The sequence below is a fragment of the Monodon monoceros genome, unplaced genomic scaffold (genome assembly GCF_005190385.1).
Source record: "Monodon monoceros isolate NGI ecotype Baffin Bay Population unplaced genomic scaffold, NGI_Narwhal_1 Super_Scaffold_3, whole genome shotgun sequence".
In the NCBI taxonomy this organism is placed as follows: Eukaryota; Metazoa; Chordata; class Mammalia; order Artiodactyla; family Monodontidae; genus Monodon; species Monodon monoceros.
Genome location: NW_021703780.1, coordinates 260,102 through 287,590, shown reverse-complemented (window position 1 = coordinate 287,590; position 27,489 = coordinate 260,102). Strand labels below are relative to the sequence as shown.

The window sequence follows — 27,489 nt, the reverse complement described above, 5'->3', positions numbered from 1 at the left end:
TGAAAATATTAATTAAGTCTGTTCTGTTGTATCATTTAGGATCTCTCTTGCCTTATTGATTTTTCTGTCTCAAAGATCTGTCACAGATGTGAGTGGGGTGTTAAAGTCTCCTACTATTATTGTATACCCATCAATTTCTCCCTTTATGTCTGCTAGTATTTGCTTTATGTATCTGGGTGCTCCTATATTGGGTGCATATATGTTAACAAGTATAATATCCTGTTCTTCTGTTGATCCTTTTATAATTATATAGTGTCTTTCCTTATCTTTCATCGTGGGCTTTTGGTTGATCCTATATTGGGTGCATACATGAGTTTTTATTTTAACACTGTGTAATGAAGCCTCCATAAAAACCCAAAAGGATGGGGTTCAGAGAGCTTCCAGGTTGGTGAACCAGAATGCATCCACATGTCAGGAGTGGATACACCCCAGTTCCATGGGGACAGAAGCTCCTGTGTGTCAGGCCCTGCTGGACCTCACCCTGTGCATTCTTCATCTGGCTGTTCTCCATCTATATCCTTTATACTATCCTATATAATAAACTGGTAACCATTTAAGTGAATGTTCCTCTGAGTTCTATGAGCTGCACTAGTAAATCAGTTGAACCCAAGGAGGTGTCGTTGGGAAACTCAGATTTAAAGCCAGTTGGTCAGAAGCACAGGTTAACAACCTGGACTTGGAACAGGTGTCTGAACAAGCGGGTGCAGTCTTTTTTTTTTCTTTTTTTGTAAAATTGCCACTTTTGGATGATTTCTGTATTGACCAACTTTACCCACACAACAAATAACCTCACATCTCAGTGACTTACAGAAACAAACAGTAATTTATTTTTTTAAAAATATTTATTTATTTGGCTGCATCGGGTCTTAGTTGCAGCATGAGGGATCTTCGTTGCGGCACGCAGGCTCTAGAGCGCACAAAGTCATTAGTTGAGGCCTGCGGGCTCTCTAGATGTGGTGCACGAGCTCTGGAGCGTGCAGGCTCAGTAGTTGCAGCACACAGTCTTAGTTCCCCCAGGGATCGAATCTGCATCCCTTGCATTGGAAGGCGGGTTCTTAACCACTGGACCACCAGGGAAGTCCCAAGTGGGTGCAGTCTTGTGGGACTGAGCCCTTCACCTGTGTGACCCAGTCAGTGTCCAATAATTTGGAGCAAAGTGTCCTTCCAGATGCCAGTAAGAATATTTCTTTCCACTTTTGCATCCCCCACCATAGTGCGTAGCTCAGAAGCCACTTAATATTTGTTCAGTGAGTGGCAGGAAAGGCATAGAAATGATTCTTGGAATGTTTAATGACTCTTAATTTATCATCAGGAGAGAACTAGGGAAAAAAATTCTTTGGAAGTTAGGCAGCAACAGAACTAGAATTCTTAAGTGGTTTGTCTACACTTTATAGCCTCATAATCAAAACCTATTCCAGTGGATCCTGATGGTGCTAACACAAGGCTGCTGAAGCTGTGTGACTTCACATAGTGGTTGAGGGGGGGACAGTATAGAAGGGGCCATTTGGTTTCCTCAAATAGGTGCTAGAACCACCATCCCTCTACCCTCCCCCACAAATAAAGAAAAAAGATGAGTTCTTAAGCAAGAGCTGAAACAAATTCTGATGGGTCCTTGTCTCAGTCCATTCGGCTTGCTATGACAAAAAGATCATAGACCAGGTGGCTTCAACAACAGACATTTATTTCTCAAAGTTCTGGAGGCAGCAAGTCCAAGATTACGGTGCTGGCGGATTCAGTGTCTGGTGAGGGCCCTCTTCCTGGTTCATAAATGGCTGTCTTCTTGCCATGTCCTCACATGGAAGAAGGGACAAGGGAGCTCTCTGGGGTCTATTTTATGAGGCCACTAATCCCATTCACGAAGGGATCAGTGCCCTCATAAAACAGACTCATGACTTCATCACCTCCAAAGACCCCACCTCCAAATGCCATCACCTTAGGGGTTAGGATTTCAACATGAAATTTGAGGAACCACATTCAATCCATAACAGGGAGGATCCCTCCTTCCCTCTGCCAGCATGCTAGAGAGAAGCTACATTGCTGTGAACAAACTAAGATAGTCCCTGATATCCAAATACCATTACTGTTTTGGGACCACGTGTTCTTTAAAGCAGCATTTCTAGGAATTGCTGTAACAGGTGGAAAAAAGGCTTGCCTGGTAAGGTAAGTTTGGGAATGCTAGGTTACACAGAAGTAAACAGGTTTCTTTCCTGTGAAGACTTCAAAGCTTTTCATATGCTCATGTGAAGTATGATTCTTTGGAAAGGACTACTGTATGCAATACTTGCCAACTTGTACCAGCAAACCCATTTTGCAGATAGCATCTCTCGGGAGGGGAACATTCTCCAGAGACTTAGAGAAATGCTGCCTTAAGAGATGTTTGGTCCACAAACTAGGGAAAGAGTGCTATATTCTCATAAAATCATTTGAAGTCTTGTGTTAATAGTAGAAAATTTAATGAAACATTTTATAACTACATTTACATCATATACAACTCTAAATTACATTTAAAAGTATCAATTGATAGTGGTGTTGGATTCACATTAGCAATCACTACATGATCAAAGAGATTGCTCTCCTGTGCTTTATTACAAAATTATTTTTATTGAGTTAACTACTCAAGTTTCAGACTTTTAATTTTTTCCCCAAGTATATACTCCTTTCTTTAGGGCTCCTAAAGCTTCAAACAATTATTCCTTCCTATCTTTAAACTCAGTACTGTCTCAGTTTCATTCAACATCTATTAGAAGACATTGATTTCAATCTTCTTCTTCTTAGCTATTACTATGACATACAGGGAAATAAAAGAGACATCAAAGAAGCTTAACACTTACCAACTGTTTTTTATTTATTAGGGACCATGATTAGCACTGAATCTCAGTCTTCAGGGAAGAGCTGGGAAGGTGAGAAATACGATCTCATCCTCCACTTAGAGACTTCTTAAAAGCCTGCTGTAAGTGGGCTCTGAGTGATGCTAAGTTTCATCACTTGGTTAACTAATGACTGAGACAGACCTCTCCACTGGAAAGGCAGTTTTCCCTTGGTCATGGGAGGTCATTTGTGGGGTGATATGTTGGCACCATATGAACACTCCATTACCCCACAACCTTCTGTCCAAGAGCTTTACATCTACTGATGACAGAAGGCCCTGGTCAGCCATCATGCTACTCATGCATCCACTCCACACAATTCCTATAACATTTAATAAACTAATATTATACTCTGTTCAGTACTTGGAAGGCATCTGAAATTGTATGGCACTTAATTTAAAAGGTATTAAAGGCCTGTTCAGCAGAACTGTAACGTTATTACACCAGCTTCCAAGTCTGTAGTTCAGTGGTTCCCAACTTTAGATGCTCCTCAAACATCTGAGGCTGCCCCGCCGCTACCAGTGCAACCAGAGTCTCCAGGACGGCAGGCAGGCAAGCAAGGATGCGAACCACTGCTCTCAATCATCATAATGGCATTTTTCACCATTTCAAATTCAGGACGGTAGTTTTGGTGTTTCAATAAGCTGACTTTACAGTTTTCTAAAAACGTGAAGAAAGTGCAACACTCAGTTTTCGCTAGAAAAATAGTGCTCTTGAAATTCATGATTCCTTAAGTATCAAATATCAGAGACATAAGCCACACTGTATGATTTCTGGGAAATCAGGTCCAGAATAAGGTATGTTTTCTGCCCAGTTCTCCAAGAGATCACACTACTATTGTATAAGTGATTAAGAAGCCCCCAGACCTAGAACCATGACAAAGAAATGAAGCTGGTAAGCTGGTAGAGGGAGCAGAGAGGGCAGCAGTCTAATTTTGCCTGCAGGGTCCAAAACTGGCCGTAAGTAAATTTCCCTGAGAGAAGAAACTAGTGTTTCATCGTGAAACATTAATGATTCTCAGATATTTAAAATCTATCCCTACACCATTTTTTTCAATCAGAAACTTATTACATCTCCCAAACGACACAAAAGTAGGTTTCCAAATAAGAGTTCAACCATTAGTCATGTCCATCTTTCTGGCAAAAGTCAAACAAAAGGATGATGGGGAGAACATTTTCACAGTAGTTAAGCATTTCAAAACCATGAGCACCCACCCCAGGAGTATGTTAGCTAAAATTATGTAAGATTCATTCCTTTAGTCATGTCCTGTGTTCTGCCAGGTCCAGCAGGGGGGAATGTCAGCCTGTTAATGAGTGTCCTGAGGCTGAGGGGCGGGAGCAGAGAAGTGGCCCAGATGGGCAGCGGGAGGAAAGTCAATGACAGTGACACTCATGACAATGGGGCCACTCAGGCGGAGGTGTCCCCACGCTCAAACCGTGTTAGCAGTGAGGATACAGAGCCTTAGCAAGACTGAAGACACGGGGGTCTACTTGTTGGACCTGATCCCTCTCCCCCTCCTTTGCTTATAGCTCCCCATCCCACCTGGTCCATTACAAGGAGGGACGCTGGGTCAAAGGGTGGCCCAGAGTGGCAGAGATGCCAGGAGGGGACAGAAGGAGCACATGGGGGCTCTGGGGTGAGCAGCAAAAAGGGAGAAGACCCTCATAGGCACTCTGGCCACCAGCTGTCAGAGGTTCTCCAGTCCAGGCCCAACTACAGGCAGGGAAGCCCCGAACAAGGGTAGCCAAAACCCAAACACGGTCAAAGTGACGACTGAAAACGCTTAATCCCTCAGTCAGTCAAAGAAAATCTGCCATCTCTTCAGCCCCCATCACTAGGGAGGCACAGCATGTTACTGGATTCTGGGTACTGGAGAAAAATGCATCATGAAACAGGCCTTGCCAGTCACATGGAAACAGAGTATCCATGGGTGAAGTTGCCTGGTCCTGGTGTCTCTGTTTTGCGTGAAGGGGTGGCAGCTGTTCTTTGAGAGGAAACCTCTCACTTCGCCACCTGAAGCAAAGCTGCTGACAACAGGGCCTCCATTTAGAGGCTCCCCTAACTGCCTGAGGGAGCTCTCCTAAATGCCACCAGTGATGAGCACCAGAGCACCACCACTGTTCAACCTCAGCACCCACTCTGCCCGTCCACCTGTGATGGCCCCACTCAGCGGGCAGAACTCAGGGCCATCCTGATTGCAATAGGATGAGGCCAACCCGTAACACTGACCTCAACCATGTCCCTCAGGTGGAAGCTAGAATCTTACTTCAGTCTATTATCTATTATAACCCACTCAAAGCCGCTTAGAGCAACCTGCTAATCTTTGTCATCACCAATAATCACAGGAAAAAGAGATGGAAAAAGGCCACCCCACCCCACTACCTGCAGCCCCCATTCCACTGGTCTGGGTGGGGTCAGATGGGTATAATAATAGGGTATTGCATTTATGATTTTTAAGATGAGTTCTTACCTTTTACAGACACATACCAAAATATAATAAAATGACACATTTGGTATTTGTTTCAAAACAATTGATAAAACAAGATATAATTTGATGATCATTATAGGTGGTTGATGGACACATGGGGGTCATTGTACTATTTTCTGTATTTTTATATATGTTTGAATGTTTCCATAATAAAAAGTGAAAAAAATTTGAGTTCTTCTACAAAAATATGGAGCAATGTGGCTCATACCATTATGATTTGTATATAATTCATACATGTTACAAGCAAAACTTAATGTTGCCTTAAAATACTACCATAAGGAGAAAAATGCAAATGGATGAATTCTAAAAAATTCCACACATCCACTAGTAGCTACAATTTCCAAATTCAATACATCATTCCCAAGGTAAGTAAAAAGGCAAACATTTTAAAAGGAAGGCCTTAAGAACATACATTTTGCAAGGGATCACCTGCAAGTTTAAGAAGTTAATTCCAAGTTTTCCAAATTTTCAGAACTCATAAAGTCTCACAAATCCTGTGGATCAGTGCCTTTTCCAGATACTTTTCTATGAGCTCATTATTCATATATTCAACAGATACTGAGTACTTATTAAGTGCTTGGCTCCATGGATATAATGGTGAAGACACAAGCCTTGCCTTCCTGCAGTGGGTATTCTAGATGGTACAATAGAAGGCCAGTACAGAAAAATGTGTTAAGTTTCTAAGCATGGATATATCTATAAACTTTTATTTTAAAGAAAAATTCTAAGAGTTGGGGTCATCCTGAGACAGATTACCTTTGATGATAGAAATAATTTATTTCACATGTGCTGTTGCTATTGCTACTGTTCTCAATTCTTAATGCTTGGAATGCCACCATTTAAAAACTCTGGTTCAAATGTTATATATTTCATACTAACTGGATAAATAGTAGAACTGGCACAGAGGAGCTACGGCTACCCCTGATGTTTGACAAGAGGTAAAGAATATTTCACATTTCAAAGCTTAAAACCTTTTCTATTAAATAAAAATCCAAGAGCTTCTTCCCTCTTCCACCTAAAGTCACTTATTTTGCCATAAATAAATCCTTTGGAAACCAGCATGAGATACATTATCCTGTATGATGGAAAACATCTGTAGATAATACCTCAATGCCTCTAAGTGATTCACTAAGTCTGACCATCCTAAATGTATCTATTGGTTGGTTTCCCTAAAGACCTTCCCACCAAACACAATACCTTCAGGTCAGCATATGTATCTTTAGCACAAGTTCATTCCATATGCAGATTTTTCAACTGTAGTGCGCATGCTCCCATTCTGTCAGGATAATTAGAGCCAGTACAAGTAGTTCTCATTCTGTAACCTAAAATCTACTACAAAAGAAAGTAGACACCAAGATACCAAAATCTTTCATGCTTACAGGCAAATGTATTCAGTTCCTTTCCAGGCAGGACATAGTAAGGTATCTTATATGCTTGCTATTTCTTTTCCTAATCAAGTTTGGGACAACCTCTGAGGGTCCACTCACGCTCCATGGTGAGCCATCTTGTACCATGTTCCGGTAAGTATCTTCCATAGGGGACAAAGGAATATTCTTGCTGACCTAGAGACTAGTCAAGGGGGGAGTGTGGTGGGAGAAGAGTTAATGTCTACTGTCTCTTCCGTTGCCGTCAAGGTCATGGTGGGGCCATTATCCACTTGTACCAACAGATGCCTACAGAAGCCATTCAGATACACCACGGCAGGGAGGAAGGCGAGGGAGAGGACGAAGAGGAGAGGCTTTGCTATCCTATGACGGAGTGAAGAGGCCGCTGGCTGGAAAACCAGGAATAAGGAAGTGAAGTCATCCTCTTTAGGATGCCATACCAAGCAGAAAGCCTCCGAAAAATCCACCAGTCACTAGAACATTCTTCTTCACAAACGACACCACCTAGGAACAGAAGATAGCACAGTGGATTACTTTGCTGAGGATATTATTAGGAAGCAGGACGCAGATCAGAAGGTGAGATGACGCTTCTTTGGATAAGGTAGTGGCGGGGTGCTAGCGCACAGTGATCACATTCAAGGGATGCTTTTCAGACGGGACTTTGCAAAGAGAGAAGGCACCACATTCAGTAAACTGGTGTCTCCTCCAAACCTGTCCACACGTTCCTCCCGCCCACGCGTCTGTCCATCTATCCATACACCCTCCTCTGAAACCTTATTTTCTCACATTCCTACAGCTTCCCATGCATGTGCTCTATCGACCTCCATCCCAGAGGGAACTTTCTCCCAAGTGCTACCATAGAAAAGTATTCACGAGGGGAATACACCCTGTAGCCTGGCCTACTGGTTTCCTGAACTTAAGTACAGGGGTTCATCTCCCTAACCCCACCCCGACCTTTCACACGCCACACCCAGCCTCCTGGGACCCTCGAGCCCCCTCATTCCCACTGTCCCTGTGTCTTCACTCCTCCCCGACTTGGCTGGAACTATATTTCCCTATTTGACGCATTGTCTCTTGCCATCTGCCCTCAGGGGGAGTGACGAAAATCATACAATTTCCTGACATAACTTCTTTCATTCATCATCTTTACTCATTCCTCAACTCGCTACACCTTGGCTCTCAACTCCACCACCCGACTGTAACTGTTCTCGCAGAAATCACCAATGGTCTCCTTGCTGCTAAACACTAACCCGAACATTTTCATTTCCTGCTCCCCAAATATGAATACGGGCTCTCAGGGGGAACCAGCCACTCTCCCTGGGGCCTGTGAGAGGGCCAGGCCACAAAGAGGGATACTACAAACATTTGTGGAATGAACCAATTCCAAACCTTCTGGTTACTTTATATAAGTGCACACTGTAAGGCAACAGTTGGTTCTAATCAAACATTAACCTTATACTTTTTATTATATACATTCCTGTATCATTAAAGAAGTTTTCAACAATCATGTATTACTTTTGTAAATGTCTGAAAAATAAAAAAATTTTTGAAGTGAAAAAAGTCTAAGTTTCATAACCTTGAGCTTGAGGAGGGATGGAAGGGAGGAAGGAGGAAGGACTTATCTAAGTGCACAAATGCCACGTTCCACTCTGGGCAATGGACAGCTTTTTTTATAAAAAATTTATTTATTTGAGGGTTTTTTTGTTCTTCTTTTTGAACTTTTCCATCTTACTACACTTTATTGAGGTATAATTTACATAAAGTAAGATGTGCTCATTTTTTCATTGAAATGTAGTTGATTTACAATGTTGTGTTTATTTCTGCTGTGCAGCAAAGTGATTCCATTGTACATATATATGCATTCTTTTTCCTATTCTTTCCCATTCTGGTTTATCCCAGGATACTGAAGAGTTCCCTGTGCTCTACAGTAGGACCCTGTTGTGTATCCATCCTATAGATACTAGTTTGCATCTGCTGACCCCACACTCCCAGTCCCTCCCTCCCTCCCCCTTGGCAACCACAACTCTGTTCTCTATGTCTGTGAGTCTGCTTCTGTTTCATAGATTCATTTGTGTCATATTTTAGATTCCACATATAAGTGATGTCATATGATATTTGTCTTTCTCTGTCTGACTTATTTCACTCAGTATGATAATCTCTATGTCCATCCGTGTTGCTGCAAATGGCAAAATTTCATACTTTTATATGGCTGAGTAGTATTCTGGCAATGGACACCTTTGGCTGAGCACTCGCCACCACAAAGAATCGTCTTTTTCTTTTTTTCTTCTTTAAAGGGAATGTCATTTTTTAAAAAACAATATTTATTTCTTTGGCTGCACCAGGTGTTAGTTGTGGCATGTGGGATCTTTTTTTTTTAGTTGCGGCATGTGGGATCTTTAGTTGCAGCATGCGGGATCTAGTTCCCTGACCAGGGATTGAACCCAGGCCCCCGGCACTGGGAGCACAGAGTCTTAGCCACCGGACCAGGGAAGTTCCTCTGCTAAGTTATCTACCACTCGTCTATGTGCTTTCCAACTTTCAAACATTTGCTAATATTTCTTGTCTCCTGGTATTCCCTTCCTGTTCTCTTGGTCCTTGTAGGTTTAACCAGGCACCTTCCTGACACCTTGATCCTGGTTTATTTCTCCCTGGTTAAGTGCACTTATATCTTTGGGACATTTGACATTTTTCCAAAGGTAATAAAGAAGTAACAAAATACATCCTTTTAAAAAAGAAGCCCTTCTCCTGTCCCTCCAGTATAATCTGACCTGATTTCATGCCTTAGATCAGAGGTTAGCAAACTATAGCCCGTGGGCCAAATCCAGCCAGTCACCTATTTTTATTTTATTTTATTTATTTATTTATTTTTTTGCGGTACGCGGGCCTCTCACTGTTGTGGCCTCTCCCGTTGTGGAGCACAGGCTCAGCGGCCATGGCTCACGGGCCCAGCCACTCCGCGGCATGTGGGATCTTCCCGGACCGGGGCACGAACCCGTGTCCCCTGCATCAGCAGGCGGACTCTCGACCACTGCGCCACCAGGGAAGCCCGTCACCTATTTTTAAATAAACTTTCATTGCAACGCAGCCACACCCACCTGCCTACCCATCGTCTATGGCTGTTTTCACGCTACACAGTGGAGTTCAGTAGTGACAGAGATCACAATGCCTACAAAGCTGAAGACATGTACCATCTGGCCCTTTACAAAAAAAGCTCGTCAACCCCTGGGCTACACATTCTGGACGTTTCAGAGATGTGTGTGTATGGAGACAAAAATGTGACTCACTCAAAGTGATCAGAGTGGCTGTACAAGGTACATCTTCCCCCCCACCCCTCACGTGCCGCTCCAATCCCAACAAGAACTTCTTCAAGGGATGCTCGATCCACATATGTGCCTGTAGCACTTTGCACTCTCGCTCAGCAATAAAAGTCACCAAACCTACTGGTCCTTGGTCCTTGTAGGTTTAACCTTTTAAATTGCCACTGAGGTGAGGATATTCCATCTGAGGCTGACATATTGGTGTGTCTACCCCATTTTTTACACACAAAGTTGTCTGCACCCTTCACACACTGCACAGGAACAAAACAAGTCTCACCTCGTCTGCTTTGCTTTTGACCTCCGCAGGTGTCTGGCTGCCCTTGCGGACCTTCAGCTGCTCCTTGGCTTTCTTCATGTCCCGCTCTACCCGCTTCCAGTCCACTTTGATGTAGCCAGTATGGTTTGCAAGCTTTAGTTTAAAAAATGACAGCAATAAAGGAGAAACACAGGATAAATCACTGAAATATGTTACCAAAAATCCTTCTGAGTTTCTATCTTTGGAGATATTTGCCGTCCAGTTTTTTGTATTTCAACGACATTCACTCCACATCTACTGAGCATCCACCCTATGTGCGAGGCCCTATGCCTGTCAACGGAAATCCACACACTGGCCTTCAGTGACTGCTGGCAATTCTTTTACTTTATTTATACTCTTACCCATCTCTATAAAATTTCAAGTTAGCCTAAAAAAATTAAATGGTAAATGAAAATCAGAACTGGAAGTCAAGATGTAAGGTAAAGAAACCTTAAAGGCGACATAAGCCTGAGTTTCTCGACAATGTGAACAGGGCAAGGGTGTCACATAGTAATCACTGCTGCTCAGAAAGAAATCACAGAGATTTCTCATGAGCGATTTCTTGTAAGGGAGAAGCACATCCAAATATACCTACAGAACATGCCTACTTCCCTTGCTCAAGACAGCAGGCGCGCACACACACACACTCAGTGAGAAGCATTTCATAAAGAATGTGCGAACAGGATAAAACTCATTCACACATGGAGTTTCCTGATGGATTAGTGTTACCCAGGGAACGAAGAGACTGAATAGGCCATCAGTCAATCCTCCATGTGTATCACTTCTCTCCTCCAAATTTCTGATATGATAAATCATAACTCCCTGGATAGCTCAAAATATCTAAAACTGAAATTCTTCTCCACTGTCTAGTCAGTTGCTCTCCCTCTAGTCTCTCTTTTAGTTAACAGCACCAACCAACTAATCAGTCACCCAAACCAGGCTGGAGAAAATATCTGCAATATATCTAACAAACAAAACATTAATACTTATAAAAAGCGAAATTCTTCTGGAGATCAGTAAGGAAAAATCCCCATTTGAAAAACGGGTAAAGGCAACTCACAAAACAAAGTGGCCAACAAAAGGGAAAAGTTCAACTTCACAAGTAATCCAGGAAATCAACACTAAAATTACTGAGTTGCTATACTTTTTTTATCAGATTGGAGATGAGTAAAATACTGAAAATATACAGTGTTGATAAGGATGTGGGAAATGGACACTCCTATCACACCCTTACTGAGAGTGTTTGTCACAGCAGCTTTACTGGAAATAAAGCAAATGTCCATCCGCACATGAATGAATAAGCAAGTTGTGTCATGTTTACACAAGATGTTGCTCAGTACTAAAAAGAACAGACTACTTGTAGCAGCAATATAGCTGCATCTCAAAAATCGTACACTACATTCAAGTTCCGATTCTGTTACTCCACCGTCTCTCCCACACGACGAAGTACATTGAACAGCTACTTGGGGGCTCTGAAGGAAACAAGAGCATCTGACTGCCCAGAGCCGTGTATTTCCCATATTTGCTAAGGTATCACCTGGCCTAGACTTCAGGCAGGACTCAGAAACATTCTGACAAAATTCCACACACACTCCTGTAAAAGCTCTTGGAAAAAGAGAAACAGGGAGAACTTCCTCAACTTGCTAAAGAGCATCTACAAACACACAGCTAACGTCAATCACACTTACTGGTGAAAGACTGAATACTTTCATCCAATGTTAACAAAAAGGCAAGGATGTCTACTGTCTCTATTCCTATTCAACGCTGTGCTAGAAATGAAGTCATAGTGCAACAAGGAAGAACATAAGGTAAGAGGTGTCCAGATCAGAAAGGAAGATGTCAAAATGTCACTATTTGTAGACATGTTTGTCTACATAATTTCAAAGAATCCAACAAAAATCAAAAACTCCTACACACAAAAAGCAGGTTTAGCAAGGCTGTACACTACAAGATAAACACACAAAATAAATTGTATTTCTATATGCTAGCAATTTGAATTGGAAATGGAAATGAAATTTATGGTTTTACAATAGCTACAAAATAATCGAATACTAGATACAAATCTAAACAAAAATCATATAGGATCTGTACACTGAAAACTACAAAATGTCTGTTGGAGAAAGAACTCAAAGAGAAATGATTAAGCCAGAGTTATTGCAATCCCAATCCCAGCAAGATGTTTTACAGATATGTAAACAAGCTGGTTCTAAAATGTGTATGAAAAGACAAAGGAACTAGAATAGCCAAAACGATTTTGAAAAAGAACAGAGTTGGAGGAATCACACTACCTGATTTTACAGCAATCAAGACAGTGTGGTATTGGAGAAGACACACAGATTAATAGGACAGAATAAAAAGTACAGAAACAGACAATCCAATTTAAAAGCGGACAAAAGACCTGAATAGATGCTTCACCAAAAAGGAGATCTGGACAGTAAATAAACACATGAAAAGATGTTCTACATCAGTAGTTGTATCACTCGGAGTCCAACTGGGAGACAGCTTTAGGGCTCAGGGTAAGTGCCTGGGGAAAAGCACAAGAGCAACTAAAGCTCTTATAACGTATCTAGGAATAAAACTGAACCACAGATGGACAAGATCTATATGGAAAAAATAAGAGAAGTCTAGGCAAAGACATTAAAGAAGACCTAAATAAATGGAGACAAAGCCTGTGTTCACAGCTAGATGATACAATATCATAAAAGATATTAATTCTCCCCCAATTTATCTATATGGTTCCCATGCAATTCCAGTCAAACATTTTTCTTCTTACTCTTTTTTTCCCCTCTTTTTGGGTGCACCGTGCGGCACATGGGATCTTAGTTCCCCAACCAGGGATCGAACCCACGCCCCCTGCAATAGCAGCGCGGACAGAGTCTTAACCACTGGACTGCCAGGGAAGTCCCCCAGTGAAAATTTAAACAGAATCTTTGAAAGGAATTGACAAGCCTGTTGTAAAATTTAGATGGAGAAGCAAGAGTACGAAAGCAGCCACAACGATCCTGAAGAATATGTGGAGGAACTTGTCTTGCCCACTATCAAGACTCAGTAGATACAGAAAGGAGAGTCAGAGCCACACATATATGAACTTTGATATATGATAAAGGCAATGGTACAAATAATGAGAAAAGGAAGACTTATTCACTAAATGCTGCTGGGACAACAATCCGGATGAAAGGAAACTGGATCCTTATGTCAAACCACACCCCTGATCTCCCAACATCGTGACTACCCTGGTGACAGGGCACATGCGTGCACAGCACAGACCCCCATGTCTTACCTGCACTGCACTCCTTGCACATCTGACCCAAGCAGTACCAGAATCCCAGTGCGAGGGTCCTTCCTGGAGATTATTCTAATGCCCATTACTTCTGTCAGTCAGAACCCCCAAAAGAAACAGAGGGTGCACTCAGATTAAGGCATTTCAAAGCAATATGAAGATACTCAGGGAAACCACAGGGACAGAACAGGATTGTGGGTCTAGTGCAAGAGAGCTGTCACTGCACTTGCATCTGAAGGGGTGCGAGGAAGGAAAGATGACTGCAACCCAGAAGGCAACAGGAGGGGTGAGGAGGGGCCTGTCTGCTAACAGCCACAGGGAGGGAGCCAAGAAGCTACGCAGGGAACGGGTCCGGGGGCAGCTGCTGGTGCCTTGCTAGTCACAAGCAGGATGCTGCCAGAGTGATGCTATGGAGTTCCCAGGCTTGGGCAGAAAAGGGCGGGCAGCTTTCACCATGTTTCTGAAACAAGGGCGCTTGGAGAACTGAGGCCGCAGGAGGAGCTGAGACCCGAGTGAGGGAGGGGAGGGAGAGGCCTGGACCCGCCCCAGCTCCCTGCTCTGGCTAGAACCCCTTGAGGCTGCCAGCCCAAGCGCCCCCCCCCCCCCCCCCGAATTGCTGATGCACAGAAACTGAGATGATAAAAAGATGGTCATTTCAAGCATTGGGTTTTGAGGGCATCTGTGATGCAGTGATGCTGTACCACACCCGCCCCGGCCCACCAGTCATGAGCGGGCCTCTTCTGGCCTCTTCCACACACTTCATTTTCACCTGACGCATCTGGAAAACTCACTCAAATTGTGATTCTAACGTGGGACGACCTCACTAAAATGAGGGCTGCTACCTTCGAGAGGAGACAAAGAGCTGTGGATCCGGACACTCCAGCTTGACTGCACCTCAGAATCACCTGCAACTTTAAAAATACTCCGATATACAAGCAGGCCTACTGCCCGTGAAATCAGACGGAGGTGGGGGGCAGGCCCCAAGCATCAGTGTTCTATAAAATTCCCAGGTGATTCCAATGTGGAGTCAGGTTTGCAAACCAACTGTACACACACAGCCTCAGGGAGCCAGCAGCCAGTGGTTCAAAACAAACTCCATGCCACGGGCCAGCAGAGGCCATCTGACCAGTGTCATTTAGCCCTCATGTCTCTCATCGACTTTGTGTCTAAGAATAAATCGTATCACAGGGCACTGCATCACACCTGGGATTTCTGAAATCACACTTGCTTCATATTTCAAGTGGTCTTGAAAACCCTGGAAGGGAGCTCTGATAAGGAATATGCACGTGTCCCCATGTTATAAATGACAAAATGTAATCCACCTAGTAATTGAAGAAGTCTGACTCAAAAGGTTACTAGCATTTCAAATGGTACGTGAAACCAGGGAAAGACTCCACATACAGACCTGAAGCAGGAAAAATCCACCTCCCAGAGCTGTGGCAGCCAACCTTCCAACCTTCTGGAATATGAAACCAGTGCACCTACAAAAATCAAGTTAACAAGCTGTCAGACAAACACAAGCATGGACTTCTAACAACATTCAGAGCCTGCTTACCTTGGGATGGCCCAGCTCCTTCCTACTCCAGGCATAAAGACCGTCCCCTCCAGAACGAGGGAACGGCAAAGGCTCCAACCTCACAAAGACCCTGACTCGGATCTTGGCTCTACTACTCACTTCATTTTGTGGCCTTGAGAAAATCCCTTAAACTCCCAAGCCGTGTTTTTAAAAGATGACTCTGGCTACACTGTGGAGAATGGATCAACACAGGAAAGGATAAAGCAGAGGCTCCAGTCAGCAATATGGAAGAGAAATGGCGGCAGGGAGGGAGCAGCCCTGAAGCGAGTAAACACATGACTGTGTATGAGGCCAGAGTGGTCGCATGGGATAAGGGACAGGCTCTCAGTGCCATCTTCTCTGGTCGGCACATGGCTCTTGACAGAAAACTCTGCCCTGAAGACGGCTTATAAAGCCCTACACTTACATCCAGTCTCCCTTTACCTCTCTGCCCTCATTTTCTACCACCTACTGCTTGGTACACTTCAGTAGGAGAAAAAATATATCAATATCAATAAAACATTGCATGGAGGACCTCACAAGGATTTTAAATGTTTTTAAACAAAAGCTAGGTATATCTCAGAAGGGACTCCTAAACTGGAGGAATGATAGGACTAGTAAATAACCCGTTAGGACTCATCTCAGTTCTTAAATGTGATTATAAGCTGAAGTAAACTGCCTGTACCCTGTATCCACTGGCCCTAAGTCCCTGACGTGAAGGCATTAACTGACATTTTGCAGCTAAAATTCACTCATGATAAAGGCAACCAACTGGATCGTCAACTAGCTCTTATTTCTCCGATCTTTTTCTCAAAAACCTAACATGGATAAAGGTGCTTTTCCCCTCCAAAGAAATTTGGGAGAAAAAAATGAAGTATATATAAACTCCAGCAATTTTCTTCTCAGTCTCTTTTATCTTTAAAATTAGTTCTATAGAGTAAGGTACAGAACACATGTGGAATTTTTTTAAAGCCATGTGTAAATGTGTCCCAGAACAAGAATCAAGATTCAATTATATAAGAATAAAAAAGATATCTAGCACCCAATAAGGTAAAATTCACAATACTGCCATCCCATTAAAAACTACCAGGCAGGCAAAGCAGGAAAACAGACCCATAATGATAAAAAACGAAATCAACTGAAAGCAACCTAGAAATGGCACAAATGACAGAATGCTGACAAAAACATCAGAAGTGATTATGATTGTATTCCATGTTCAAGAAGCTGGAGGAAAGATTCCACATAATAAGTAGGGACAAGGAACATATTTTAAAAGGATACAAATCAAACTTCTACAGATGAAAACTATATGTCTGAGATGAACACTGTACTTGATGGAACTAACAGCAGTTTAGATACTGTAGAAGTAAAGATTAGTAAACATGACATAGCAATAAAAACTATCAAAATGAAACAGAAAAATACATGAACATGGCTGTAATATTGAACTATAGTTATACACTGGGGAAAACTGAAGGATGGGCTCTCTGGATTTTTTTTTTTTGCATTTTTAAAAATTTATTTATTTTTATTTATTTTTGGCTGTGTTAGGTCCTCATCACTGCGCACGGGCTTTCTCTAGTGGTGGTAAGCAGGGGCTACTCTTTGCTGGGGTGCAGGCTTCTCATTGCGGTGGCTTCTCTTGTTGCAGAGCACAGGCTCTAGGCACGCAGGCTTCAGTAGTTGTGGCATGTGGGCTCTAGAGTGCAGGCTCAGTATCTGTGGTGCAGAGACTCTCTGGATTATTTTTAACAAGCACCTGTGAATCTATAGTTATCTCAAAATAAAAAGTTTAAAAAAATAAACAGTGTCAGTGAACTACAGGAAAATTTCAAGCAGGGTAATAATATGTCTAACTAGAACTGTTGAAGGATAGAAAATATTTGAATAAATAATGAGAAAATATTCTAAATTTGATGAAAACTGTAAATTGATAGATCTAAACAGCTTAATGAACTCAAAGCACAAAACAAATGATAAATATTTTAAAAGCAGCCTGAAAGGCGGGGGGAGGGACATATTAGGTACAGAGGAATAAAATTCAGAGATAGCACATTTCTCATAGAAAATAATGCAAGACAAAAGATAATGGAACACTCTTAAAGTACTGGGGGAAGAAACAACCCTGTCAATCTAGAATTCTATACCCAGTAAAAATATCTTTCAAAAAACAAAGATGAAATGAAGACCTTTCTCAGATATACAAAAGCTGAAAAATAAATCATCACCAGCAGCCCAAAAGTACAAAGAATGTTAAAAGTGGAGGAAAATGATACCAGATGGAAATCTGGATACACACAAAAGCATGATGAGCACAAGAAATAAACTATACGGGTAAATACAAAAGGTTTCATTTTCATTATTTAAAAATATAAGAATTCAATATTTAATAAAAAAATGTAAAGGTTAAATGTATGATAATGAAAACCAAGGGTAAAAGGGTAAAATGGAAGTATACTGTTTTATTTTTTTTTTAAGATTTTTTTCATGTGGACCATTCTTTTTTTTTTTTTTTTCCGGACACGCAGGCTCAGCGGCCATGGCTCACGGGCCCAGCCGCTCCACGGCATGTGGGATCCTCCCAGACCAGGGCACGAACCCGTGCCCCTGCATCGGCAGGCGGACTCTCAACCACTGTGCCACCAGGGAAGCCCTGATGTGGACCATTCTTGAAGTCATTATTGAATTTGTTACAATACTGCTTCTGTTTTATGTTTCTGGTTTTTTGACTGTGAGGCATGTGGGATCCTAGCTCCCTGACCAGGGACTGTACCTACACCCCCTGCATTGGAAGGCGGAGTCTTAACCACTGGACCACCAGGGAAGTCCCGGAAGTATACTATTGTAAGAGCATTACACTCTACATGAAGTGGTATATCTATTGATGATAGACTGTGGTAAGTAAAAGATACATCCTATAAACCCTAAAGCAACCATTAAAATTACACAATTAAGAGACACAGGTAATAAACCAAGAAGGGGCATAAACAGAATTATGAAAAATATGTGATTCAAGCAACAAAAGAACAAAAAAGAACGAATAAACTGGACTTCATAAAAATTAAAAACTTTTGTCCATCAAAGGACATTATCAAGAAAGTGGAAAGACAACTTAAAGAATAGAAGAAAATATCTGCAATCATGTCTGGTAAGAATCTAATATCAAAAACATATAAAAAATTCTTACAACTCAAGAACAGAAAGACAAACAACTCAATTTCTCCAAAGCAGATGTACAGATGGCCAACAAACACATGAAAAGATGCTCAACATCGTTAGTCACCACTTCACACCCATGTGATGCCCACTAAGGTGGCTATATTAAAATGGTTTTTTTTAATGAAAATAATAAGTGTTGGCAAGATGTAGCCATAACAAGGAAAGAAGCCCTGACACACACTGCAACATGAATGAACATCAAAAACACGATGCTCAGGGGGCTTCCCTGGCGGTCCAGTGGTTAAGACACCCTGCTTCCACTGCAGGGGGCACAGGTTCAATCCCAGGTCGGGGAACTAAGTTCCTGCATGCCACTCGGTGCGGTCCCAAAAAAACAGAACAAAACAAAACAAAACATGATACTCAGTGAAAGAAGCCAGACATACAAGGTCACATATTGTATGATTCTATTTATATAAAATATTCAGAATAGGTAAATCCATAGAAACAGAAAGCAGACAGATGGTTGCCAGGGGCTGGGGAGAGGGGAGAATGGGGAGTAACTGCTCAGCAGGGATGGGGTTTTATTTTGGAGTGATGAAAATGTTTTGAACCTAGAGAGAGGCAGTGGTTACACAAAGGTGTGAATGTACTAAATGCCACTTTCATGTTACGTAAATTTCACCTTAATTTAAATATATATATATATATATATATATATATATACACATACACAGTATACCTATTTTTATTACACACACGTATATTTGATCCAAAAGAAAATAAAGAACAGAACACCAAGATGGTAAATTTAAACCCAATGATAACAAAAATAAACTTAAAGGTAAATAGTCTAAGCACCCTAATTAAAATGAAAAGATTGTAAAATTGGATTAAAAAAAGGAAGACCCACCTATATGCTGCCTATAAGAAACCCATTTTAAAGAACTGTTTTTAAAAAAATATTTATGTATGTACGTATGTATTTATCTTGGCTGCACCAGGTCTTAGTTGCAGCACTGGGAATCTTCGTTGCAGCATGTTTAGTTGCAGCATGTGGGATCTTTAGTTGTGGCATGCAGACTTCTTAGTTGCAGCATGTGGGCTCTTAGTTGCAGCATGCGGTGCGAACTTCTTAGCTGTGACATGCATGCAGGATCTAGCTCCCCGATCAGGGATCAAACCCGGGCCCCCTGCATTGGGAACGCAGAGTCTTACCCACCGGACCACCAGGGAAGTCCCAAGAAACCCATTTTAAACATACAGACTCCACTTTCCTGAACTTTGCCCCATGTGCCTCTTCCTTTGGCTGATTTTGTTTTTAATATTTATTTATTTATGGTTGTGTTGGGTCTCAGCTGCAGCCCTTGGGATCTTTCATTGCGGCCCTTGGGATCTTTCATTGCAGCACGCGGGCTTCTCTCTAGTAGTTGCGGTGCACGGGCTTAGTTGCTCCACGGCATGTGGGATCTTCCCAGACCAGGGCTCAAACCCGTGTCCCCTGCATTGGAAGGCAGATTCTTAACCACTGTGCCACCAGGGAAGCCCTTGGCTGATTTTAATCTGTATCCTTTTGCTGTAAAAAATCGTGACCATGAGTATACCAGCTCTCAGTGAGTTCTGTGGATTCTCCTAGGGAATTATCAAACATGAGGGTAGTCTTAGGGACCCCCAAACTCTGCAAACTAGTAAGTGACTTTGGCAAGATTGCAGTATACAGGATCAATATACAAAAATCAATTGCATTTCTATAATATAAGCAACGCACAATGAGAAAGTGAAATTTTAAAAGTAATAGCATTTACAATAACATCAAAAATATGAAATATTTAGCGATAAATCTGATATAAGATGTGAAAGACCTACCTACAAAGCATTGTTGAGAGAAATTAAAAGAAACCGAAACAGGGAATTCCCTGGCAGTCCAGTGGTTAGGACTCAGCGCTTTCACTGTTGAGGGTGTGGGTTCAATCCCTAGTCGGGGAACTAAGATCCTGTAAGCTGCACAGCACAGTCAAATGGAGAGATAAACCATGTTTATGGATCAATGCAATCCCAGTCAAAATCTCACCAGGCTTTTTGTAGATATCGGCAGCAAGCTGATTCTAAAATTCATATGAAAATGCTAAGTACCTAGAACAGTCAAATCAACTCTGAAAAGCAACAGAGTTGTAAGATTTACACTACCTGATTCATGACTTATTATAAAGTTACAGTAATCAAAACAGTGTGATATTAGCACCAAGACAGACAAATCAGTTTAACAAAGAAGACATATAGTCAATTGATTTTCACCATAAGTACAAAGGCAATTCAGTGTAGAGGAGTATAGTCTTTCAACATATCATGTGGGCACAATCAGATATCCATATGCAAAAAAAAAGACCTTGGATTCCTACCTTACAACATATACAATAAGTAAATCAAAATGGATCATGGAACTAAATGAAAAATCTGAACCTATATATCATATAGAAGAAAACATAGAAGAAAATCTTGGTGACCCTGGATTAGGCAAATATTGTCAGATATGACTCCAAAAGCTAGAGCTATAAAACAGAGTTGATAAATTGTATGTCAAGATTAAGAACTTCTGTTCTTTGAAAGACATTGTCAAGATAATAAGCTACAGAGTAGATTATATTTGCAAATCACATATCTAAGACTTGTATCCAGAATACATAAAGAACTCTCACAACTCAGCAGTGAGAGAAAACCAACTCCCCAATAAAAATATGCAGAAAATATCTAAACAGATACCTCACCAAAGACATATGGATAGCAAAAAATAAGCTCATGAAAAGATACTCAACATCATTATTCATCAGGAAAATTTAAATTAAAACCACAATGAGGGCTTCCCTGGTGGCGCAGTGGTTGAGAGTCCACCTGCCGTTGCAGGGGACACAGGTTCGTGCCCCGGTCCGGGAGGGTCCCACATGCAGCGGAGCGGCTGGGCCCGTGAGCCGTGGCCGCTGGGCCTGCGCATCTAGAGCCTGTGCTCCGCGGCGGGAGAGGCCACAGCAGTGAGAAGCCCGCGTACCGCAATAAAAAAACAAAAACAAAAACAAAAAAAAATACAATGAGATATCACTTCACAGCCACTAGGATGGTTGTAATCAAAAAGACATTATGCCAGAAACAGACTGAAAGATATATAAAACAAACTAGTGTTTACCAGTGGGCAGAGGGAAGTGGGGAGGGGCAAGATAGGGGTAGGGGATTAAGAACTATAAACTACTATGTATAAAATAGATAAGCAACAAGGATATGTTGTATAGCACAGGGAAGTATAGCCATTATCTTATAATAACTTTTAATGGAGTATAATCTGCAAAAATACTGAATCACTACACTGCAATCTGAAACTAATATAACACTGTAAATCAATTATACTTCAAAAAAAAAGACATTATGCCAAGTGTTAGTGAGGAGGTAGAGAAACTGGAACCCTCATACACTGCTAGGGGAGATGTAAGATGTAAGACAATACTTTAGAAAACTGCTTGGCAGGTTCTTAAAAAGTTAAGACATTCACCTACTATGACTCAGCCTAACTCTTTCTAGATATTTACCCAAAAGAAATGAAAGCATATGTTCATACAAAGACTTGTACACAAATGTTAACAGCATTTTAGCCCAAAAGTGCAAACAAACCAATATTCATCAAAGGGGAATGGATAAACAAACTAGTTCATCCATACAGTGGAATGAACTAGTGATACATACAACAGCACAGATGAACCTCGAAATTAGTGTGCTCAGTGAAAGAAGCCAAACAAAAAAGAATACATACTGTATAATTCCATTTATATATAATTCTAGAAGATGCAAAGTGATCTATAGTGATAGAAAGCACTTACTATGTGGCCCTGGTCAAGTAAACCTTTCTAAGCCTTAGTTTCTATTAAATGAGGATAGATAATAACAATAACAATTTCAGAGCTGTGAGAAGGAAATGAGATACCTATATAAATATCTAAAGTAGTACCTGACATGTAGTAAATACTCACTATGTGTAACCATTAAATAGCACTTTAACATTATGTTTAGATGTATACTATTTATTAAATGATCAATTTCACAAGTCAATGTATTTTCATTGGTTAAAAGAGATGGTTCCTATAACCCCAACACTGAGTCATGCAAAAAAAGATACTGGACATTTTTTACATCACTTACCATCCAGTGACACCTCCAATTAACAGCTGGGTTGCCACGCTATACTTTTCAGCTGAAGGCCCAGATTCCTGCCCAAACAGCTTGCGCCACCATGGCTGCTTTTTAGCAAGTTCTGCAAGATCCAGTGACTCAAATTTTCCCTCAAAGTTTCCTACAAGAATTAAGATACTGAATAAGAAAAGTTACTTTTACAATAAATCACTAACATTCCTAACCTAGATTAAGAGATTTTTAAGGAAACAGAGACAGTTGTAATAAGGACATCTAAATATTAATCTATTTTAAAGAGTAAACTGACTCTGCAATTCTGTCCAGCAACTTTTGAAAATCAGACTAAAATCAACAAATATCTCAGAGGAAAAAAACCTATACAATTTAGAACCAGTACTCTAGTTTTTCCCCTGAAATTTAAAAACAGCCAAAAGGACCTAGGAAAAACTGGTAGTAATACTTAATAATGCATCCTAAATGAAATGGGTTTTCTTCATTTGCCTCTCCTTTTCAGGAGTAACTCAATACTATTCAATAGCCCACAAATTCACAAATTCTCAGTACTATGTGTATCTCCAGTGATAATAAAGATAGGAGGTAACCCTGAGAAAACCATAATTCAAAAAGAGACATGTACCACAATGTTCACTGCAGCACTATTTACAATAGCCAGGACATGGAAGCAACCTAAGTGTCCATCAACAGATGAAGGGATAAAGAAGATGTGGCACATATACACAATGGAATATTACTCAGCCATAAAAAGAAACGAAATTGAGTTATCTGTAGTGAGGTGGATGGACCTAGCGTCTGTCATACAGAGTGAAGTAAGTCAGAAAGAGAAAAACAAATACCGTATGCTAACACATACATATATGGAGTCTAAAAATATGGTACTGATGAACCTAGTAGCAGGGCAGGATAGAGAAGAAAAAAAATGTCATGAAGAACCTAGGGGTAAGACAGGAATAAAGACACAGACCTACTAGAGAATGGACTTGAGGACACGGGAAGGGGGAAGGGTAAGCTGGGATAAGTGAGAGAGTGGCATGGACATATATACACTACCAAGTGTAAAACAGATAGCTAGTGGGAAGCAGCCGCATAGCACAGGGAGATCAGCTCAGTGCTTTGTGACCACCTAGAGGGGTGGGATAGGAAAGGTGGGAGGGAGGGAGATGCAAGAGGGAAGAGATATGGGAACATATGTATAACTGATTCACTTTGTTATAAAGCAGAAACTAACACACCATTGTAAAGCAATTATACTCCAATAAAGACATTAAGAAAAAGAGGTAACATTTAATTGAGCTGTTACTATTTACCAGGCAATGTGCTAAGGAATAAACATGTATATATAATTAAATCCACAGAACAAAGTAGGTACAGAACAAGGTACTATTTATTCACTCCATTTTGTAATTAAGAAGTAGAGGCTCAGAGGGTGATTTATTTGCCCAAAAAGGGAAAGAGTTAACAAAATGTCTAATCCCTCTCTCTGTGGGAAAATAAATTTAGTGAAAGAGGCAAAAGAACTCTACACTGTAAATGAGGAAACACTGCAGAGTTGCAATCTCAATCAAAAAGTAAGTTTTTATCTAGAAATTGAGAAGCTGGCTCTAAGATTTATATGGAAGTACAAAGGAATTAGAGTAGTATTCCAGTTACTATGGCTGTACAACAAATTACCCCAAAACTTCATTCACAGAGCAAAACAATCACTTTTATACTCCCAGACTCTATGGATCAGGAATTCAGACAGGATACAGCTCATCTCTGTTCCATATGTCTGTGGCTTCAGCTGGAAGAATTACAGGCAGGCGTCTGGAATCATCTACTACATTCACACATACAGGCTGCCTTGCTCTGGGTTAGTTTGGGCTTCCTTACAGCATGGTGGCTAGGGTCAAGGCTGCCTGTCCCAAGAAAGGGAGTAAGAGAGTAAGGAAACTCAAGGGCTCAGCAGAAGCTATATTACCATTTAAGACCTAGCCTCCAAAGCCATGCAGTGTTACTTCCACTGTATTCTGTTGCAGCAGTCACAAACTTCCACTCAGATTCGAGAGGGAATATAGACCCCAGTACTCAGCAGGAGGAGTGTCAAAGTCACACAGAAAAAAACAGCATGTGGAATGGGGAGATATTGCTGCAATCACTTAGGAAAATACAGTGTGCCACCAGTGGCCAGAACAATTGTGGGGAAAAAAGCAACAAAGTTCAAAGAATTTCAAGACTTCTTATAAAACTACAGTAACACACAGGTAACTAATTTCAAGACTTATAAAAGTACCCTATTTGACACAGTGTAGAACTGACCTAAGCATATAAAAATATATCAGTGGAAGAGAATATAGAGTCTAGAAGTAGATCTACACATACAGTCATTTGATTTTCACATGGCACCAAAGTTATTCAATAGGGAAAGAAAGTCCTTTCAACAAATTGTGTTAGAACTATTAGGTATGTGTATTAAACAAACAAAAAAACCCTCAATCCCTACTTTACACAATCACAAAATATAATTGAAGAATTAATTCAAGATGGACCATAGATACCAATTTAGCAAAGCCAAAATATGGATGTTTAAGGAACTGGGCCTTCTATGGCCTCACAAGTAGTTAAATGAAAATTTTTGTTCTAACGTAACCACAAAACATTACTGCTGTGTTGAAGAAGAAACTCTCTCCCTGGGTTAAAGAACATCACTGAAAACAAGAATGAGTTTTGAGTTTTGTTTTAATGTCATTTTAACAAGCTCCTTAGCTCAATAGAGGGCTCCAGCCAAAAGGGATCAAATCACAGACACTGAGTTCACCCAAAGTCACTCAGTCATTCAACACACACTGCTAAGCACTATACCGACCAGTCAGCAGCCTTGCTTGTGAGCCCAGGAAAGCAATGATTACAGTATTATGTGATCATCAATATGATAAAGGTTGAAATTCCTAATGTCAGCCTCAAAGTTTCTCCCACCAATTTCCTAGGTGCAAATATCTGAGCAAACTATACATTTTAACTAAATAAGGGCAGTCTGCTCTGCAGGAAAATAATTCCATTGTGCATTCCAACACCTTTGAGTCACCTCAATTCAGGTGTGCTGGTAAACGGTTTGGTTTGTTTTAGATTTTTTTTTTTAATCTGGACCATTTTCAAAGTTTTTATTGAATTTGTTACAATATTGCTTCTGTTTTATGCTTTGGCTTTTTGGCTAGGAGGTACGTGGGACCTTAGTTCCCCCATCAGGGATGGAACCTGCACCCCCTGCACTGGAAGGTGAAGGCGTAACCACTGGACCGCCAGTGAAGTCCCCAGGTAAACGTTTCACAAGCGCGCTGGGGTGGGGGGAGGGCTGCCTAGTAACGTATACCAACATCCAGGGTGTGACGTCACTGAAGTGTGACAGCGCTGAATGCGGAGCTGGCAAGAGACGCGGCTTATCACGCTACGTTAGTTCCACCACACAGACACAACAGATGTCCATAACCTCAAGAGTACTGATAATAACTAAACATGGCAAACAATAAGGAAGTAATGAATTTTGGGTATTTTCACCCTGTTTTTAACATAATTTATGTAATCTTAAATTTATATAATTCAGTTTTTGATAATGGTTCTGTGAGCCAGTACTGAACTGAACATAGCCTGAAGCATTCAAAGAAGTAGGATAAGAAGCACAACTGAAAGACGTGGTCCACTATGTATTTTATTACAGGCTTTTTTTTTCACGGACTCTCCCCTTCACTACGCGGACTAAATAGGCGATTTCCAAGAACCATACCACGTGTACTCTCTCAAAACCATCAATAGCACAAGTAGAGGCGGCCTGCACGCGGAAAGACGCCGGCCTGGTGTTTGAAAAGTCACTCCAAAGGGACAAAGAAGCTGCCTTACTCTCAAGGTGCCAGAGTGCTTCCGGGAACAGGGACAAAATGTCTCCAGGCCGAGGCTGTCGGGGGCGGGGCCGGAAGGCGGAGGAGCCCGGCCGGAGACAACAGCGAGGGCAAATTCGGCTCCAGCCCGGCCACTGACCTTGGCCGGACCTCGGGAGCGGCCGGGCCACAGAGGAGCTCCGGGCGCCCGCCCCGCCCCTGCGGCGCTCGGGCCCCCCAGGGGCACTGCTGGGCCTAGGAGGCGCGGAGCCCGTCCCTTCCGGAGCCCGGGAAGTCGGCTCCTCGCGGCGCCGCCGGCGAGCGCCCGTCCTTACCTTGACTGGCTGCGGCCATTTCGGCGAGCTCGTCTCGCGATGACACCTTTAGGGACTCGGCTCGGTAAGGCGCGGAGTGGCGCGCCACCGTCGGCGCTAGCTGGCTTCCGGCACGTGGGGTAGATGTTTCCATTCCCACGGCGGCGGCGGAAGAGGCGGGACGGGGCGGGGCAAGGGGCGGCTAGTCCCCTTCCCCGGGCACAGCCGCTTCACAAGGCGCCAAGGGCGGTGTCACAAGCCCCGCGGCGCCGACCCCCAGGCGCGTCGGAACACGAGTGCGCGGAAGGCCTCTCACGGAGGAGTTATGCCACAGAACGTAGTCTAGCTCGCAGCTGGCCTGGAAGGGGGTTCCCCGTGCGCGACCGCGGTGCGGCCTTTCGACAGTGAAGACTGCTTCACTCCTTACTTTACTAAAAATAAAGAAAGCGGGCTTGTAGTGGTTGCTCATGTTAACATTGAGCACGTATTTATCAGTGCCTGCTCTGTGTCCGACGCTGTGCTACTGGAAGAAGACATTTAAGAAACATTGCAGTCCCAGTGACCAAGACGGGCTCAGAAAGGAAAGCCCTCGCTGCCCGCAGCGCCCGCCGAGCCCTTTAACCACGTGCCGCGGCGCACCTCCCCGCCCCAGCCCCAAGCAACAGCTTTCGCTGTTACTCCGTCTCAGTTCACGGCAACGCCACCTTTGCAAAACCCTTGCTGTTATTCTGAACACCTATTTCTCGAAGCCCACAAACCCAGTTCATCAGCAACCAGCAGAAGCGCC

General features: G+C 42.1%; 1 protein-coding gene across 1 annotated transcript; it reads right to left on the bottom strand.

The window, feature by feature from the left end:
* Window positions 1–1,666: 1,666 nt before the first annotated feature.
* On the bottom strand, window positions 1,667–26,860 carry FUNDC2 (FUN14 domain containing 2). Its single transcript, XM_029243848.1, has 5 exons — window positions 26,724–26,860; window positions 22,529–22,679; window positions 15,038–15,113; window positions 10,335–10,466; window positions 1,667–7,244 (listed from the first exon to the last, which is right to left on the bottom strand). The coding sequence occupies exons 1-5, from the start codon at window positions 26,854–26,856 to the stop codon at window positions 7,167–7,169; spliced, it is 570 nt and encodes a 189-aa protein (XP_029099681.1). The 5' UTR covers window positions 26,857–26,860; the 3' UTR covers window positions 1,667–7,166.
* Between the last annotated feature and the right edge of the window lie 629 nt (window positions 26,861–27,489).

Coding starts and splice junctions, on each gene's coding strand:
- FUNDC2 (XM_029243848.1), bottom strand. CDS start 26,856: ATGGAAACATCTACCCCACGTGCCGGAAGCCAGCTAGCGCCGACGGTG. Junction 10,467..15,037: donor GTGGATTTTTCCTGCTTCAG/GTCTGTATGTGG, acceptor TTTAAACTAAAG/CTTGCAAACCATACTGGCTA. Junction 7,245..10,334: donor TCAAAAGCAAAGCAGACGAG/GTGAGACTTGTT, acceptor TTCTGTTCCTAG/GTGGTGTCGTTTGTGAAGAA.